This window comes from Peromyscus maniculatus, chromosome 7, assembly GCF_049852395.1.
Source record: "Peromyscus maniculatus bairdii isolate BWxNUB_F1_BW_parent chromosome 7, HU_Pman_BW_mat_3.1, whole genome shotgun sequence".
Classification (NCBI taxonomy): domain Eukaryota; kingdom Metazoa; phylum Chordata; class Mammalia; order Rodentia; family Cricetidae; genus Peromyscus; species Peromyscus maniculatus.
In genome coordinates this window covers 56,921,819-56,940,765 of record NC_134858.1, presented here as the reverse complement: position 1 = coordinate 56,940,765, position 18,947 = coordinate 56,921,819, and the positions used below count along the sequence as shown (strand labels likewise).

Below are 18,947 nucleotides of genomic sequence, written 5' to 3'. Positions count from 1 at the left end.
GTCTTTAAGTGTGTAGAGACTCTTGAGTGTGACTAGAATGAAGGACTAGATGGAGTGTAAACCCAGGTTAGAAGATGATCAGATGGTAAGTGGTGACAGACAGAGCACAATTTAGTCCTTTAGTCCCTTCCTCCAAGGTGGGGCGGACTGTCATCTATTCAGGTGCTTTTCTTGAAGCTTCTATTCCTAACTGGCTATTAACTGAGGATCATAGAGAACTAACAGACAGCTCAGCTATTTACCAAGTTGTATCACCCCTATCTATGCTGTAGTTACTGATGTTATAAACCAGTGGTTTTCAGCCTTCCTAGTGCTGCAGCCCTTTAATACAGTTCCTCATGATGCGATGATCCAACTAAAAATTATTTCATTGCTACTTCATAACTATAATTTTGCTGCTGTTAGGAATTTTAATATAAATATCTGATATACATGATATCTGATACTCGACACCCCCCACAAAGTGTTTGCAACCCACAGGCTGATATAAAGGGAGACATGTGTCCAGAAGCCTGGCTTGACATATGTGACTAGCCATTCCCCTTTCTAGTATGATACTTTTCTTTTTAAGATTTATTTATTTAGTGTGGCGTGCACATGCACATGCACACTCACACACATCAGAAGAGGTTATGAGCCACCATCTGGTTGCTGGGAATTGAACTCAGGACCTCTGGAAGAATAGCCAGTGCTCTTAACAGCTCAGCCATCTCTCCAGGCCAGTAAGATGTTCTTATATCAAGTCCAAGTGCTTAGCCTCTACCAACTTGCACTTGCTGAACTGACTACACTGTCATTTGTTGTCAGGCTTAATTGGTTTGTTTGTTTGGTTGGTTTTTTGAGACAGGGTTTCTCTGTGTAGCCCTGGCTGTCCTGGAAGTTGCTTTGTAAACCAGGCTAGCCTCAAACTCAGAGATCTGCCTGCCTCTGCCTCCCAAGTGCTGGGTTTAAGGCTCAGGCTTAATGTTAAAAGGATCATTTTTTTTTAAAATCTAATTTGAACTTTTACATCTGTCATAAAGATGGTGTGGAACATACAAATTATGGTGTCATGTTTTCTTTTATGAAAAATCTCTTGAGAAAAAAATATCAAAAGCCTGAAGTGATAGCTCATGCTAATAATCCCAACTCATGGGAGGCTGAGATGGGATTATTGTGAGTTTGAAGCCAGCATGGGCTACATAGCAAGTTCCAGGCCATCCTGGCTTACAATGTTATACTCGGACTCAAAACATAAAACAACAATAATAACAAACTATTAGATATTAATACAAAGAATGTTGTTACCTCTTCTGAGTAAGCATTTTCTTGTTAACCTTATGAACATTGTAAATATTTAACTTAACTCTCTGGTTAGCTGCCAAAAATCTTAGAGCCAAGTCTGTGGCTCACCCATAACCAATGTGCTCTATGCCTCGTTAACTTCACTCCTGACTCCAGTTTGTCTGAACTCTAGTTATTTTTTCTTTTCTTCCTCCTCCCCCTCCCCCACCCCTGGTTCTCTTGCTTCTTTTCTAGGTATAGAAGCCAGGGGCTTGCACATGGCAGGCAAGTGCCCTACCACCAAGCTGCTCTCCTGGCAATGGTAGTCATCCTTAGTAAAAAAATCATTCATACTTAGAAGGCCAATGAAGGAGGATTACCGTACACTTCAGGCCAGCCTGATACACATAGCAAGTCCCATCCAGGGCTACTTAGGAAGAGAGACTTTGTCTCACAATATTTTTTTAATCTCACGGAATTCATGGCATTCTATGTATACAAAAATACATGTAGTTTCTCATAAGCAGCCTTATAACGTTTTTTTGAGTTATACAGATTATCACATGTTGTGTGTATATAAAACTGTCTTGTACACATCATTAATCACCTCATTTTACTTTAACATTTTTTCTTGGAAGGTATTTTTTGTGTACAGCTTTTTATTGGTTTGGTTTGGTTTGGTTTGGTTTGGTTTGGTTTGGTTTGGTTTGGTTTGGTTTGGTTTGGTTTGGTTTATCAAGGCAGGGTTTCTCTGTATAGCCCTGACTGTCCTGGAACTGGTTCTGTAGATCAGGCTGGCCTCAAACTCAGAGATCCGCCTGCCTCTGCCTCCTGAGTGCTGTGACTAAAGGTGTGCGCCACCATGCCCAACTCTGTGTACAGTTTTGTATGGTTTGATTACATGAAATTGGTTATATCAAATTTGCATGGCTTTAGTAGTATAACCAAATGATAAAAATACTTGATCTAATAGTTAGAATTGGTTGAATTGGTATCATCATTCTGTGTTCTTCTGTTATACTTTGTTTTGTTCTTTCACTCTGCCTATGGTCCTTTTCCTGATCTGTAGTTTTAGAAGTTCTGCTGAGTGGTCAGGCTAGTGCACAGCAGTTAACTGTTACCTCAGTTGAGTCTGTAGGCTCAAGTAAGCCATCTTGTACACCTGCAGATTTGCCTGTTAGCACAACCTTGATTGTCCACAAACATATTAATCCCATAAGATACTTTGTCTGTGTTTCCTCTAAGTTAACCAACCTGTTATTTAAACAAATGAATGTGAATGGGTATTTTGTTTCCAGCTCTCATTTGCTATAATTGGTTTGTAGTGCTAGCCGGATTTTCTGATTATTTCTATGGTATCATCTAGTTGATAGCATGAATATTATATATACACCTTTTTTTTAACTCTTTAAATTCTGGGCTTATTTGATGCACACCTTTAAGCCTAGCACTCAGGGGCATAGGCAGATAGATTTGTTTGAGTTCAAAGCACACCTGGTCTACATAGTGAATTCCAGGCCAACCAAGTCTATATAGTGAGAGCTTGTCTCAAATAAACTCTTTAATTATCTTCAAGGAAATTTGTTTGGCCAACTTTGCAGAGTTATGTAATGTTCTTTTTTAAGATGCTTTTTTAACCAGTGACCAAAACCAAGACAGTGGGCCAGCAATATAGATTATCAGGAAAAGGCACTTGTCTGTGCAAGCCTGATCACCTGAGTTCAATGCCCTAAGCCCGCAAGATGGAAGAAGAAAGTTTACTCCAGCAGGTTGTCCCCTGATGGCCACACGTGCATCATGGCAAACACATCCAAATACACACATACGATAAATGTAAATTTTTAAAAATAACAAGGATAAAATCATTTAATTCATTGATCAAAATGATAGTAGCAAATCAGTGCTAAAACTAATGCTCAAGCCTGGAATCCTGATCCTTCTGCCAATATGTATCAATGTCAAAAGAACTTCTGACAGACATTGTAAGCATTGCTTTACATAGTCTTTATCCTACCCGTTGAAGTTTAAATATGGGAAGTGAGTAAAAACATCACTCACGCATAAAGCTGGGCAAATTTAGGAATAGATTTCATTTGCATTACTTTATCTGCATGATTTTCTGTTCTTGAAATTCCATACCTTTTTTGTTTGTTTGTTTGTTTGTTTGTTTGTTTGGTTTGTTGGGTTTTTGTTTTTGGGTTTTGTTTTTGTTTTTTTTTTGTTTTTGTTTTTGTTTTTTGGTTTTTTTTAGAGACAGGGTTTCTCCGTGTAGTTTTGGTGCCTGTCCTGGAACTCACTCTGTAGACCAGGTTGGCCTCGAACTCACAAAGATCCACCTGGCTCTGCCTCCCGAGTGCTGGGATTAAAAGGGTGTGCCACCACCTCCCACACCTTTTAACTGCAGCTCTCACCGCTGTCATGTTCTGTTATGGAAGGAAGAAGAAATATTCTCTTATCTCTTTAAAATTAATGTAATGGGAACTATTGTTAATTAGTAACTTTTTTCTCCAGATACTTTGAATTCATCTTTAATCTAAAAATGATTTATTGTTATCATGCATTATCATATTGAGACAGTCTCATGTAGCTCAATAAGACCTCAGACTCACCATGTAGCTAAGATTGACCATGAACTCCTGATCCTCCTGCTTTCCCCTCCCAGTTGGAGGGATTACAAGCATGCACCACCACACCTACTATACATATTCATTAGAGTTAGAATGTGTTTACTGCTGTGATTTTTGGCAAAACATCAGCTCTAATTTTAACAAATCTCTACATTTAGATATAAAATTAAAATTCTATACTGTCTCTGAAACTTTTCATTTTCATTCTGATTGTTCATATCCAGTACATAAGCTAAAGTTTCTTTAGTGGTTTTTTGGTGTGTGTGTGTGTGTGTGTGTGTGTGTGTGTGTGTGTGTGTGTGTGTGTGTGTTTAGTTTGGTTTTTCAAGACAGGCTTTCACTGCATATCCCTGGCTGTCCTGGCACTCACTCTGTTGACTAGGCTGGCCTTGAACTCAGAGATCTGCCTGCCTCTGCCTCCCAAGTGCTGGGATTAAAGGTGTGCACCACCACCACTCAGCTTTAGTGTTTTATGATGTCAGCATTGTTGGAAATTATTGACAAAGACTTTATAATTTTTTGTCATCTTACCAATAATCCTGTAAGAGTAGCTACTGTTTTATAATTTAATATCATATTCAACAGTAAATACTGTCTTCTGACTCTCCTTCAGCTTCTGGGATTTCTGAGAAGCCCTGCTCAATACAACATGGACCCTGTAGTCTTGAGTTATATGGACAGTCTGCTTCGACAGTCAGATGTCTCACTGTTGGACCCTCCAAGCTGGCTCAATGACCATATTATTGGGTTTGCCTTCGAATACTTTGCCAATAGTCAGTTTCATGATTGCTCAGACCATGTCTGCTTCATCAGCCCCGAAGTCACCCAGTTCATTAAGTGCACCAGCAGCCCTGCAGAAATTGCCATGTTCCTTGAACCCCTGGATCTTCTGCACAAGAAAGTTGTATTTCTAGCCATCAATGATAATTCCAACCAGGCGGCTGGGGGTACCCACTGGAGTTTGTTGGTTTATCTCCAAGATGAAAATAGCTTCTTTCATTATGATTCCCATAGCAGAAGCAACTCAATCCATGCAAAGCAGGTAGCAGAGAAACTGAAAGCCTTCTTAGGGAGTAAAGGAGACAAACTGGCCTTTGTGGAAGAGAAAGCCCCAGCTCAACAAAACAGCTATGACTGTGGGATGTACGTGATATGTAACACTGAGGCCTTGTGTCAGAACTTCTTTAGACAACAGCCAGAATCCCCTCTGCAGCTACTCACCCCGACATACATCACAAAGAAGAGGGGAGAATGGAAAGATCTAATCACCAGACTTGCTAAAAAAAAGAAGTAGCTACTGAAGAACGCCGATGATGTTTGAAGTCTCCTCTTTCTGCCCTTCCCTATGGTAACAGCCTCAGTGCCTGAGGGAAAACCACCAGATGAAACTTTACTATTCCTACTTCTTTGTTTTCTTGAAAAAAATGTCATCCTCTGCATTATCTGAATGGGAAGTTTCACTTTAACCCTGAGGAGAGCAGTGCATCCTGTGAAAACATCTTAAACTTATGTACCAAAACCTTTAGAGAGAGAGAGAGAGAGAGAGAGAGAGAGAGAGAGAGAGAGAGAGAGAGAGAGAGAGAAGAAAACATTACAGAGTTTCAAATAAGAGTCTTCTTGTTACTTCCCTTTGGTCCCCCCCCCCCCCAATTGGCTTATTCTAAAGGAAAAGCAGTGTTTCAAAGCAAACCTATGACATACGGAATCTCAAGACATACACAAAGAAGACAGCAGAAGAAGCAAAATCTTGTTGCACACCCATGGTGAGAAGTGTCTCGCTAGAAGTGGATCATGACCTAACTCCATTTAGGGCCTTCATATTACAAAAATAAGGCATTCTCTGATGCAAAGGCTTTCCCATCTGCAAATATTTAATAAAGATGACTTTAGCCCATCTTCATCTGATTCCTGGAATGCTTTAAGAAAGGGAAACGTCATTAAAATTAATGACTGTGGGCTGGGGACACACTGCAGAGGTAGAGCACCTGCTGTGGTGTCCAGGAAGCCCTGGATTCAGTCTCAACCCACAACAAAATTTTTTTTAATTTATTAATTTTTTTAATTACACTCATGATATTCATTAATTATACTCATATTAATTATATTTGTGGTATTCATTGATTACATTCACAGTACTCATCCCATAACTATATTTATGATATTCATCAATTACATTAATTGCATTGATTTATTATATTCATGATATTATATTCTGATACTACTGTCCATTTGTGGGGCTTTTCCATCACACAAAACAGAGATTCTGTACTTAAAAAATCATTGCTCTATATTCCTTTCTTCTCCATCTTGAGATAACATCTAATCTTTCTGTCTCTATGCATTTGTATATTCTATATATTTCATGTAATACAATTCTATAGTGTTTGCCCTTTTTTGAATGTAAAAACATTTTATGTACAATTGCAGGAGAAATAATACACAGATAACTTAAACATAAAAACAGGTTATAATTCAAAAGCCAGGGTTATTTGAAACTGGAAAATACTTTCTCTGTAGAAAATAGTAAAAATGATAACATTTCCCAATGAGTCCTTTTAAGCCAAATAATAGCTGAATTGTACATATAAATATTGATTAGATTCTGGGATACAGAAGAAACCTATCTTCATCTGTTCAGAGAGCTGTTTTACTTAAGTTGTGTGAGATTCCTATTCATCTTCCCTTTCACTGTTTGATTTTCTATAGGCTAATCCATAATCTAAAAAGATTTTAGCCTCCCCTCCTGAAAGTACAGCCAGTATTTTCTTTCATCAGCTTGATATGGTACAAATGCTTATCCTAATAGTGAAATGTTTCACTAAAGCTTGCCCAGTGATTGGGCAAAACCAAAACTTATTATAAACCACAGTCATCCTAGGGTCCCCCTGCTAGGTAGCCTCCCTGGATCTGTGGGCCTGCAACGAATTTAAAACACACACATGCTGGGCGGTGGTGACGCATGCCTTTAATCCCAGCACTCGGGAGGCAGTGGCAGGTGGATCTCTGTGAGTTCGAGGCCAGCCTGGTCTACAGAGTGAGATCCAGGACAGGCACCAAAACTACACAGAGAAACCCTGTCTCGAAAAACCAAAAAAGCAAAAACCCATTTTGGTGTGTGGTGTATCTCTTGGTTGACTCGGAGTGAGTGAATTGGCTACTCTAGATTAATAATGACTTTTCTTTGCCTTGTCTGCTAGGCATGCACAAGTCCCCTCCTTTTACTGAACATGCTTTGTTTCTAAAACTCAGAGTTGATAAATAACCAAGATTAGCTATTATTTCAGACATGGTTCTACTTTTTGGTAGCTATAGCTTTTACACTAAACTGGCAAAAAATTTTCAGTTACAGTATGGTAATCTCTAGCTTATTAATGATCTGAAACATAGCCAGTTTATTTTTTAAATATAAAGGAAGAAAAGTCACCTTTCTCAAACTTAATTCAAAATGCTGACAGTATAATTTTTAAAATGTGGAACCAAGACTAAAAAGAAATAGTGTCCCCCACAACACTATTGATATTTTCTTCATTTATTTCAAATAATTTACACAAAAAATTGGGCACACATTAATTAGGACACTGGTGACAATTTGCAATGCATATAGGATGTAAAAACCAAAGATGTGAGGACTGGAGAGTCTCAGCGGTTAAAAGCACTTGACTGCTCTTCCAAATGTCCTGAGTTCTATTCCCAACAGCCACATGGTGGCTCACAGCAATCTGTAATGGGATCAGATTCCTTCTGTTGTGCATGAAGACAGAGCACTCATACATAAAATACACAAATAAATAAATCTTTAAAAAAAAAAAAAAAAAGATGTGATTCACCCACTGAAACTGATTTCAGCTACTTCTCTTTAACCCTGACCCCAGCCTTCATGGCCCAAAATAACCTCGCCAGTCAGCAACCACAGAGGTGGTAACTCAGTTCCCTGGAGCCAGGAAGGGGAAGACAGCAAAAGTGTACAAGCACAAGCTACATAAACAGGCTTCAGTGAGTGAGAGCTGAAACAAGTTAGAAAAAGGAAAAAAAAAAATCCATTTCAAGTTAGTATGTTTCAAACCAAAAGAAGATAGGAAGACAGGAGGCAGGAAAGACGTTAGGAACCGGCAGAGAGCCATAGATGAAACCCAGAGAAGGAACAGCAAGTGCAGATTGAGACAGGCCACCAGTGAGATAAAGGTAGCAAAGCAGAATCTTGTCAGTGACTGTTGACTTAGGCGGCTGATCAGACCATCAAGAGTCAGCCCTCTCTAGGGACAGTTGCCTTTCTGCTAATGCAAAGTGTGCTTGTTTGCTTAAATATCAGACTGTCTCCCATTTAAAAACTAACGCATTTGAGAGCAGTCTTGACTAATTCCCTAAGGTTTGTCCCAGAAATGAATCCTTTTTTAACTAAGCTATTAAGTCTTTATTTAAAAATACAAAAATATACAGTCTCTTTTTCCACATACATAGCATGGTTGAACTAAGCCCCAAGTTAGTCCCTTTAAAAAGCTTGAGTAAGCTTGGTGAGATGGCCCAGAGGGTTAAGACAATTGCCACTTAACCTGATGACCTGAATTTGATTCCCCAGGTCAAACTTGGTAGAGAGAGAACTGCCTCTTTGTAAGTTGTCCTCTGTCTTCCACAAGTACATAATGACATGCATATATATAAATAAATAAGTGGCCGAGCAGTGGTGGCACACGCCTTTAATCCCAGCACTTGGGAGGCAGAGCCAGGCAGATCTCTGTGAGTTCGAGGCCAGCCTGGTCTACAGAGTGAGATCCAGGACAGGCACAAATACTACACAGAGAAACCCTGTCTCGGGGAAAAAAAAAAAAGTGTAGTAAAATCTTTAGTATATCATTTGAAGATGTTGGCATTGTAATAACAGATTTTGAGTTGTCATGTAGTATTTCACTAGATACTAGGAGAGTCTCTTAGGTGATGCACCTGCTTGACCATACACAATGTAATACTAATAATACTACACTACTAATAATATAAATATGTTAATACTATTAATATAATACTATTTTGATTTCAAATATTGTATTTGATGCCCCATAAATATATTCACATTTGTCCAACCTGGGTCCCAATATGGAACTGAGAGGTTACCACATAGAAACCCATCATTAGCTAGCAGTATATGCACATGCATGCACATGTATGCACTGTATCAACAGACTTTCTATTTGTTGCTGTCTACACAAATACATCCATCATTATTAGCTAGAATGTTGAAGTTCATAAACACTGGTTCTGACTGAAAAAGAATAATTTAAAAATTATTAAGTGTATTATTATTATTAAGTGTATTATAGTTCTGGTATATGCTTTATTTTAACTATACTACAGATGTCTTTTGAAACAGTCTTGCTTTATAGTCCAGGCTATCCTCAAACTTGTCATTCTCCTGCCTCAGCCTACTACATGCTAGGATTATGAATGTGCAAAACCATAGCCAGCTGATGCTGTAATTTTTACAATCTTCATATTGATGGTATGCCTTAATAATAGTCATTCTATTTAAATGGCGAAGTATAACTTCTCAGCTACATAGTTACTTATATCACATATAAACTAATTGGAGTGGAGTGTTGCTGCATAAACATAAAGACCTAAATTTGGATCCCCAGTATAAAAACCCGAGTATGGTGGTGCACATTTGTAATCCCAGTGCTGGAGAAGTGGAGAAGGGAGGGCCCTGGACAGTGGCTAACCAAACAGTCTAGCCACTGGGTGAGCTCCAAGGTCAGTGAGAGGCCATGTCTTAAAAAATAAGATGGAGCCAGGCATGGTGGTGCACACCTTTAGTCCCAGCACTTGGGAGACAGAGGCAGGTGGATCTCTGTGAGTTTGAGGCCTGCACAGAGCAATAGTCTGGTCTGCACAGAGAAACCCTGTCTTGAAAAATGAAATAAAAATAAAAATAAAATAAAGATGGAAGTGACAGAGGAAGACATCCAGTATTGACTCTGTCCTCCAAACATGCAAATATAGGAATGCATACACATGCTTGCACACATACACACACACACACACACACACACACATACACACACATACACACACACACACACACACACACACATTTCTATTTATACAAAATAATTTTTTTTTCTTTTTTTTGGTTTTTTGAGACAGGGTTTCCCTGTGTAGCTTTGCGCCTTCCTGGAACTCACTTGGTAGCCCGGGCTGTCCTCGAACTCACAGAGGTTCTCCTGGCTCTGCCTCCTGAGTGCTGGGATTAAAGGTGTGCGCCACTACTGCCCGGCCTTTGTATTTTTTTTTCCAAAATAATTATAGTAGAGTTTATGCCGTGGTGTTAGAACAATGGATTCTTTAATCAAATCTAAGCTTTCTTGGTTTTAAACATTTTAAAATTGTTTTAACTTTATTATTTTCATGTGCATGAGTGTTTTGCCTGCATGTATGCATGTACACTATATGCATGCCTGAGGTCAGAAGAGAGTCTGGATCCTTTGGAACTGAATTATAGTAGCTGAGTTACTGTCTGTAAGCCACCATATGGGCGCTGGAAACTGATCCTTGGTCCTCTGCAAGAGCAACAAGTGCTCTTGACTGCTGAACCTTGTTTCCAGCCCCAGTTATCTGTGTGTGTGTGTGTGTGTGTGTGTGTGTGTGTGTGTGTGTGTGTGTGTGTGTGTGTGTGTGTACCAGAAGTTGAACACTGAGCCTCACACATCCTTGACTCTACAGGCTGGGCTATACCTTCAGCTCTATTGTTTAGTTTTTCACTTTGGGGAATTTTTGTTTGTTTGTTTGTTTGTTTGTTTTGTTTTGTTTTTCGAGACATGGTTTCTCTGTGTAGCCCTGGCTGTCCTAGAACTCACTCTGTAGACCAGGCTAACCTTGAACACACAGAGATCCGCCTGCCTCTGCCTCCAAGTGCTGAGATTAAAGGTGTGTGCCACCACAACTGGCTTTTTTTTTTTTTTTTTAAGACAAATTCTCACAACACTAGCTGTTCTGGAACTCACTATTTAGACCTGGCTGGCTTTGAACTCACACAGATCCATCTGCCTATGCTTCCTAAATGCTGTGGTTAATTTTTTTTTCCCTGAGGTTTCACTTTGTAGTCCAGGCTAGCCTGAAGCTCACTATGTAGCTAGTGCTGGCCCCTGGACCTTGCAGCAATTCTCTAACCTCAGGCCCCAAGTTCTGGGATTTGAGAGTGGAGCCACCATGCCTAGCTAATCATAAATTTATAAATAGCCAGGTAAATTCAAGATTCAGGGCTTCATCTGTGGAGCAAAGCTAGTCTGTTTAGGTAGGTAGCATGAGGATTGAATAGCAGTGTGAGGCCTATGACAGACACAAAACATTATTTCCCTCTGTCCTCCCATCTACTTGCATTGGTTTTAGCCAGGCATGGTGGCACAAACCTCTAATCCCAGCTATTCGAGAATCTGAAACAGGAGCGTAAATACAAGGCCAGCCTGGGCAACTAACTCATAAAGACCTTGTCTCAAAATAAAAAAGTAAAAAGGGCCTGAGTGGTGGTGGTTTCACACCTTTAATTGCAGCACTCAGGAGGCAGAGGGAGGCTAGTCTCCGAGTTCAAAGCCAGCCTGGTCTACAGAGCATGATCCAGGACAGCCAGAGATACACAGAGAAACCCTGTCTCAAAAAAAAAAAACAAGAGAGAGAGGGGGGGGGTTGGGGATATAGTTCAGTGGTAGAACACCTGTCTGACATGCACAAGGGCTTGAATTTGGTCCCTAGTTTCACACAAATACAAACAAAATTAATGTTAGATTGCCATATGGTTATAAGTGGTCTGATGAGATGCATGTGGGGGGCACTCAGGAGACAGGAGGATCTGTAAGTTATCAGCCAGCCAGGAATATATAGTGAGACCCTGTCTGAACAACAACAAGCCTGATAGATACTATAAGCCTGATGAATACAAACAAGAAAGTTATTCAAGGATGATAAATACCAACAAATAACCTACATGGCATTCTGTTATAGAGTTAAATACTTCAGACGTGCATACAAATACATGTGCTATATATTGCTATATTTTAAAGTACTCGATACATTATATATTTTATACATATATAGTCATTTTTATCGTTGGGTTGTTTGGTTTGTTTTTTTTTTGTTTTTTTTTTTTTGAGCAGGGTGGTCTCTCAATCTATCTCAACTAGCCCAGGCTAGTCTCCAACTTGATAAGTAGTCACACCTTGAACTTCTGATCCTGAGGCCTCCACCTCTGGAGGGCTGAGTTTACAGGTGGTATTCCACCACTCCTGGCTATTCTCATTTATTCTCATGGCTTTTCTAGTTGGTATTACTCCCATTTCATAATAAGAAATAAACTCAGAGAACATCAATCTTGTGGCCTCTGTCTCCTCACATTCTTTGCACCAGTCCCTCCCTGCCCCAGAAAACAGTGACGAGAAGGCCTTGCTTCAACATTTTCCAATGCAATCCTGCTTTCCTTCTGGATTTGACATGTTCTGCTGGTGTGCTGCGGAAGCCAGGAGTAACTGCCATATAACTGTTAAGCAGCAGAACCTGAATGGTAACTGGCTTTGTTTTATACATTAGGTCATCTTTGGACCAACTCCTGATGTCGATGTACTGGTCTGAGGTTCTGAAACATCCTACAGTGCACTTCCTAGTTTAAATGGCCTTTCATAGTCTTATATATGAAAGATAGGGAATAAATCTGTCAAACAATCAGGACTATGCAAAGACAAAATGGTTCTATACAGGCCGGGCGGTGGTGGCGCACGCCTTTAATCCCAGCACTCGGAAGGCAGAGCCAGGCGGATCTCAGTGAGTTCGAGGCCAGCCTGGGCTACCAAGTGAGTTCCAGGAAAGGCGCAAAGCTACACAGAGAAACCCTGTCTCAAAAAAAAAACAAAAAAAAAAAAAAATGGTTCTATACAACATAGGGCAAATTAGTCACCAAGTTCCAACATGAGGCTGAATTCCCACTGAGGAAAATGAAGTGTTAGATGTACTTAAATAAAATGTTCCTGGGGCTAGAGAGATGGCCCAGGAGTTAAAAGCACTTCCTGCTCTTTCTTGCAGAGGACCTGTGTTTGGTTCCCAGCATCCGCGTGGTGGCTCACCACCATCGGTAACTCCAGTTCCAAGAGTCTGGCGCTCTGTTCTGAATTCTGCTGGCACCAGGCACACCTGAGGTACATATACATATATGCCGGCAAAAGAAAAAACTGTTCTTGAGTAAGAGGCCACTGACTAACATGTCTGTGTGTCAGAGGACGTGGCAGCAGTCTTCGAGGCCCATAGTAGGGGTGAGTTTTTATGCTGGGAAAAAATTACTCTTAAATCCTGTGGTTTGTGTTAAAAGACAAGAGGAGGGCAGCTCTCAGGATCGATTTTCTTCACATACTAGCACCTAGCAGTCCATGTGGAGGACAGGCCCTTCCCCACAGTGCAAGCTCAGACAAGCCTTCGGAACCAGTTCTGAACCAGGCTCTGCTCTCCCAGCCAGCCTCACTCTGCTCTGCACAGCACCTCACTCATCTCATCTCATCACCTCGGCCCTCTCTCCTGCTTCAAAGAAGCATGGGAGCCAACGGAAAGGAGCTTCCCCGACACCAAATCCTCAAACCTCCTGTGTCTATATGCGTCTCAGAGCCTTCGGTCCTCAGAAGCCGGGCTTATCTCCGTCTGTGGACAGGGACCTTGTGCAGACAGTTCTTTCAGACACACATCATTCCCTTCACTGGTCCCTGAATAAGATCACTAGTAGTTCTTATTTTATGAGCAGAGTAAGTAGCCTTAAACCCTCCTTTTCAAATGGCTCTTCCTTGAACTGATGCAAGACCCGGTTTTCTCTCCTCTGGTCTCTCTCTTAATGGCCAGTTTCTTCTTCACACCCTGTATCCTCGGGTTTAGTCCCACAGCCCGCTTCTCACTGCACACTTCCTGCGCTCTCCGTTGCCAGGAGCAATGGTAGATTTTAGTACATCCGACCTGTACTCCTCTTCCACGCTTCGGCCTGTATGTCCACCTGCCTGCTTCATGTCTTGACTTAGGGATGCCATGACACCCTCACATGCACCGAATCTCAGAGCTCAACTCCTCTTCCCCCATCCAACCCGTGCCTCCCCATTCTAGCCAGAAACGTTGGGATCATCCTTGACTTTTTCTCTCACACACACACTACACAGCCATCTGCCTTCTAGTCCTGTTGAGTCTACATTAACTATGCTTTAGTCCATGTATTTCTGTCTCTCTGTGTCTATCTCTCTCTGTGTCTCTGTCCCTGTCTCTCTCTCTCTCTCCCTCCCTCCATTCCAAACAACCACTTTCACACCAGGTATGGTGATGAACACCTGTCATCCCAGCACTTGGAAAGCTGAGGTAGAAGGACTATTATTGCAAGCTGGAGCCTGGTCTACGCAGTGAATCCCAGGCCAGCCTGAACTATGTGATGACACCCTGTCTCAAAACAAAGACAAAAACAAACCTCAGAAGACAGCCGCTGTCCCGTCTGGATGACTGAGTGTCTTCTACAGCAATCTCCCAGGGCTCTCATGCTCCCCAGACTCTGCTCCCTCCGTCTTCTGCCAGTGTCTCCAACAGAGATCTAGATAATCTGGTCCTCCCTACTGGCGTTGCCTCCTCACCAGCCCCCTCAGTCTTATCTTAGACTCCCTGTCCTTATTTCCTCCAACACACACGTTCTTCCCCTAAAGCTTTCACATAGGACTAAGCGGTTTTATTCAGTGGTAGAATGCTTGCCTACCTAACACACTTAAGGCTGGAGGACAGGGAGAGGGAGGCCAGGAGGAGAGTGAGCGCCAGCCTCTACTGGTCCTCCTCAGGGATGACCCAGACCTGCTTGCTTCCCTTGTTTATTCCCAGAATCAGGAATCCTCTCAGTGGGTCCAACTCACATAACTTTTGGTATTGTGTCTCCTCCTCTAAGATGTAAGAGAGAGGCCACTGCTTACCACACTACCTAGTATAAAAACACTCACTATAGTTTTGTTGAATGGTTAAATAAGAATAAAGAAGTTGTTTATCAGAGGGGGAAAAAAAAAGAAAAAAGAAAACCATCATCCTTCCATGGCATAGCCCCAGGAATCAAAATGCTACACCAGTCTATGTGAACTTTCTTGCTTGCATAAGACCAAGCTACAGGGGAGGGGTCAGTGAACTCAAGTAACCTGACAGAGAATGAGGAACCCACCAAACTGGCCAATCTGGCCAGGGACATCCTTTTAGCTGGCCTGCTGCTTTCTCGGGGGTTTTCACATTTTACCTAGTTGCAGTGCATGTTGCAAGCACTATTTTAAAAGTGACAAGGAGTTATAGCAGGCCCATTGAGTTTCGTTTTCTAAGCATGGCTGTCCCATGTTAGACAAGGAGTAAGTTCTGACTTGTTCAAGCTTTAGGACCCCAGTGCTGTAGAGATCCCTCAATAACTTATATTTCAATTTTCTCCCGAAGGGGCCAGAGAGATGACTCAGTGGATAAAGGCATTTGCTGCCAAGTCCAACGCTTGAGTTCAGACCTTGGAGACTTACAGAGTGGAAGAAGAAAACCAACTCCTACAAGTTTGTCCTCTGATCTCTACATGAACACATTATATATATATATGTGTAAATAAAATATTTAAAAATCAAAATTTCTCCTTGAGGAATAGGAAAACATGGCTTAGACAACGGAGAAACGCTTCAGAAATAGGTATAATTAAAATGTATCAACTAAAACACATAGCAGAGCCAGGCGTGTTGACACATTGACTATAATCCCAGCACTTGGGAAGCTGAATCAGGAAGATCAGGAGTTCTAGACTCAGTCTCAGCTACATGAGATCTTGTCTGGGTATCCGAGCCCTACCCCCTCACAAATGGCACCAAAGTATATGTACAACCTACCTTCTTTCGTATAGACCGCCACCACTGTCAAAAAATCAATTATGGAGCACCATATTGTATGATGTAAAACTGTATAGCTCCATCTAGCTCTGCCGGCACCCAGTTTTGCATTTGCTTCCGTGTTGATTGTTTTGAGACACACTGGGTAACCCTGGCAAACCTGCAACTTGCTGTGTAGACCCGGGAAGTCTCTAAGCCTGTGTCAGTCCTCCTGCCTCCAGGGTGCTGGGTCACAGGGGTGCACCATCCTACTCCACACTTACCCCTGGAGTTTAGCAGGTAACTGATGTGGGCTTAGTCCCTTCTACGATCAGGAACTTGTGAGGACTTGGCATGAACTGTCCTATGCGATAATCACTACCGACCTGAAAGGTAAATTGGGCTGGATAGCTCTTGTGGAGTTTTCCAATTGTCCGTTCATTCTGTGCCCACAAAGGTAGATTGAGGGACTTTTTAGATTCTGCATTAGGGAGACTCAACCTGTACAATGTTTTATTATCTTTAATTATGTGTGGGTGAGGGTGTGTGTATGTGGGTGTGTGCACATGGCAGCAGGTGCCCACGGGTGCCAGAAGCATCAGATCCCCTGGAGCTGTAGTTATTGACAGTTGTGGGCTGCCTGGTGTGAGTGCTGGGGACTGGGCTAGGTCCTCTAGAACAATGTCAAGTGCTCTTAACCACTGAGCCATCTCTCCAGACAGACCCAACCTGCACAATTTCATCCTTCCTTTGAAAAAGAGGACGCTGAGACTTGGAGTTTCCCAAGTTCAGTAAATACAAGTTTAAGTGTAGATATACTGATTCCAAACCCTGGATTCCTTTTCTATTGTTGTTGAGGGATAGGGCAGTTAGTTTGTCTCATAGAGCCCAGCCCAAGCTGGCTTTAAACATACTTTAGCTGAGAATGATCTTGGTCCTCCTGCCTTCCCCTCAAGTGCTAGGATTTATAGGTGTGTGGCCCCAAGCGAAGCCAGAACTTACGTTCTTAACCAACATACGCTGCTGTATCTTGATTACTAGTAGTAGTCGTGCTTTTTCTGTTTTATTCAGTAGAGAGGAAGAAGTACTATTAGAAACAAAAACTGAATGGAGCCTCCCTGATTTCTAGGGGGTGGTGGAGCACATTTTTAATCCCAGCACTCAGGAGGCAGAGGCAGGATTCTCTGAGTTTAAGGGCCAGCCTGGTCTCTAGAATGAGTTTCAGAACAGCCAAGGCTACACAGAGAAACCATGTCTTGAAAAACCAAAAGGAAGGAAGGGTGGGAGGGAGGGAAGGAGGAAGGGAGGGAGGGAGGGAGGAAGAAAGGGGTTAGAACAATAACTCAGTAGTTAAGAGCACTTGCTACTCTTGCAGAGGACTTGCGTTTGGTACCCAACACCCACGTGAGAGCTTACAGCGATCTGCTACTCCAGTTCCAGGGCATCTTATGCCTCTTCTGATCTTTATGGATACCACACATGCAAGTGGTGAACATGTATGCATGCAAGCAAAACACACATATAACAATAAAGAAATTTTACAAGATGTAAAGCAAAAAAAATTTTTAAAGGATTTATGTTTATGTGGACCAGGAGGATACAAGAAAGATCAATTATTGCAAATAAAAATAATAAAAGAAAAGAAATTTGGAGTTTTCAATGAATATCTTAGAGACAAAGACATAGTGGAGGTCAGTGAGATGAGAAGCAGGACAGGAGACTAGGGGCTACACAGAACACAGTCATTGAGAAATTTCTTACTGTTGTAGAAAACGGCTATTCAGTTTCTGGAATCAGACATCTGCACACTGAATTTGAAACTTTCTTCTGTTTGCCATGGTATTCGTTGTTGTTGTTGTTGTTGTTGTTGTTGTTGTTGTTGTTGTTATTTCGAGACAGTTTCTCTGTGGTGTTTTGGTGCCTGTCCTGGATCTCGCTCTGTAGACCAGGCTGGACTCGAACTCACAGAGATCCACCTGGCTCTGCCTCCTGAGTGCTGGGATTAAAGGTGTGTGCCAGTGCCACCCGGCTTGCTGTGGTGTTCTATTTAGTCTACCAGGCACATCCGACCTTTAGCCATTGTGATATGATCGACAAAGTTCACAGTGGAAACCACACAATTGAGTTACTTCAAAAAACTCAGTTGATGGGGGGGGGGGACTATGAAATGGCTCAACAAGTACAGTGCCTGCTCTGCAAGCCTGAAGACCTAGTGGGGAGACCACCACAACCACCACGTGTGTGCCACGTCTCCTGACTGCCACACATGTGCCGTCACACACACACACCCAATCAGAACAAATTAATTTTAATTTCGAAACCAAAGCTCATCATGTTTTAAGTTCATGATTTACAGTTTTTGTGCTGAGCTGCACTCAGGCTTTCCTTGGTGGCAAGTGGTGGCCTGGGACCCAAGGACCACGAGTGAACACTCCTCAGCCTTTCCTGCGGCGTGACGCCGTGGATGGAGCGTTTGAAAGAAGGAAGGGTGAGGCGTGACAGAAGCACCGGGAAGCCACAGAAAGGCCACAGCCAAAGGGACAGGAGACAGTGGCCCAGCGTGGTCGGACCCAGGAAACCAGAAGCAATCTTAGAAAGCCTTAGGCTGCAGTCTCGGGGCTTCCCACCACGAAAGGAAATGGGTCTCAGGAATGGCGTGTAGGGCTGGACGTAGCGGCACATTTCTGTGATCCCAGCATGCAAGGACACTGAAGGAGAACTGGAAGTCCAAGACTGTCTGGCCTATGTAGCAAGACTTTGTCTCAAAAATCAAAGAGAAGGAAGAGGGAGAGAGGGAAGGAGAAGAAGGAAGGAGAAAGGAAGGACTGACTATAAGTATTAAAATATTTGAGGTTCCAGACTGAAAAAAATTTCTTGGTCACTTCCAAGTCCAAAAAGATCATGAGTGAATCTTGGTATTGTGCACATGCCTATAACTCTTGTCAGCACAACTTGGAGGCCAGCCTGGGCTACATAGTTAGTGAGTTCCAGGACAGCTTGGGCTACAGAAAAAGAGCCTTTTTTTTTTTTTTTAAGACATTTGTTGATACGGAATAAAATGAATTAAACTTGTTATCACTAGTCCTTATCTGTACGCTAATGTTTGACAATTAGCTATCAGGACACCAAGCCCTCCTGGGCCTCCCCCGCCTCACTGGGTGCTGCTCAGTGTCCTCCGCCACTTCCTCCTCCTCTT

At 42.0% G+C, this 18,947-nt stretch overlaps 2 protein-coding genes across 14 annotated transcripts in view; one reads left to right on the top strand and one right to left on the bottom strand.

Moving 5' to 3' along the window:
* The window catches only part of Myo9a (myosin IXA), a 245,921-nt gene extending 231,460 nt beyond the window's left edge, over positions 1–14,461 (bottom strand). For 6 of the 10 annotated variants that reach the window (XM_076575369.1, XM_076575371.1, XM_076575382.1 and 3 more), the window contains exon 1: positions 14,356–14,460. The gene's annotated coding sequence lies outside the window, so the exon portion shown is untranslated. Of the gene's footprint in view, positions 1–14,355 lie in introns of all 10 variants that reach the window. The other 4 variants (XM_076575367.1, XM_076575372.1, XM_076575375.1 and 1 more) reach the window with 1 other exon arrangement.
* The window catches only part of Senp8 (SUMO peptidase family member, NEDD8 specific), a 29,095-nt gene extending 12,075 nt beyond the window's left edge, over positions 1–17,020 (top strand). For 2 of the 4 annotated variants that reach the window (XM_006971469.4, XM_076575391.1), the window contains one exon: positions 4,504–5,784. In XM_006971469.4, the coding sequence (XP_006971531.1) occupies positions 4,540–5,184 (645 nt within the window). In that variant the 5' untranslated portion in view covers positions 4,504–4,539 and the 3' untranslated portion in view covers positions 5,185–5,784. Of the gene's footprint in view, positions 1–4,503; positions 5,785–12,947; positions 13,175–15,341 lie in introns of those variants that run through there. The other 2 variants (XR_013052481.1, XR_013052480.1) reach the window with 2 other exon arrangements.
* Positions 17,021–18,947: the final 1,927 nt, after the last annotated feature.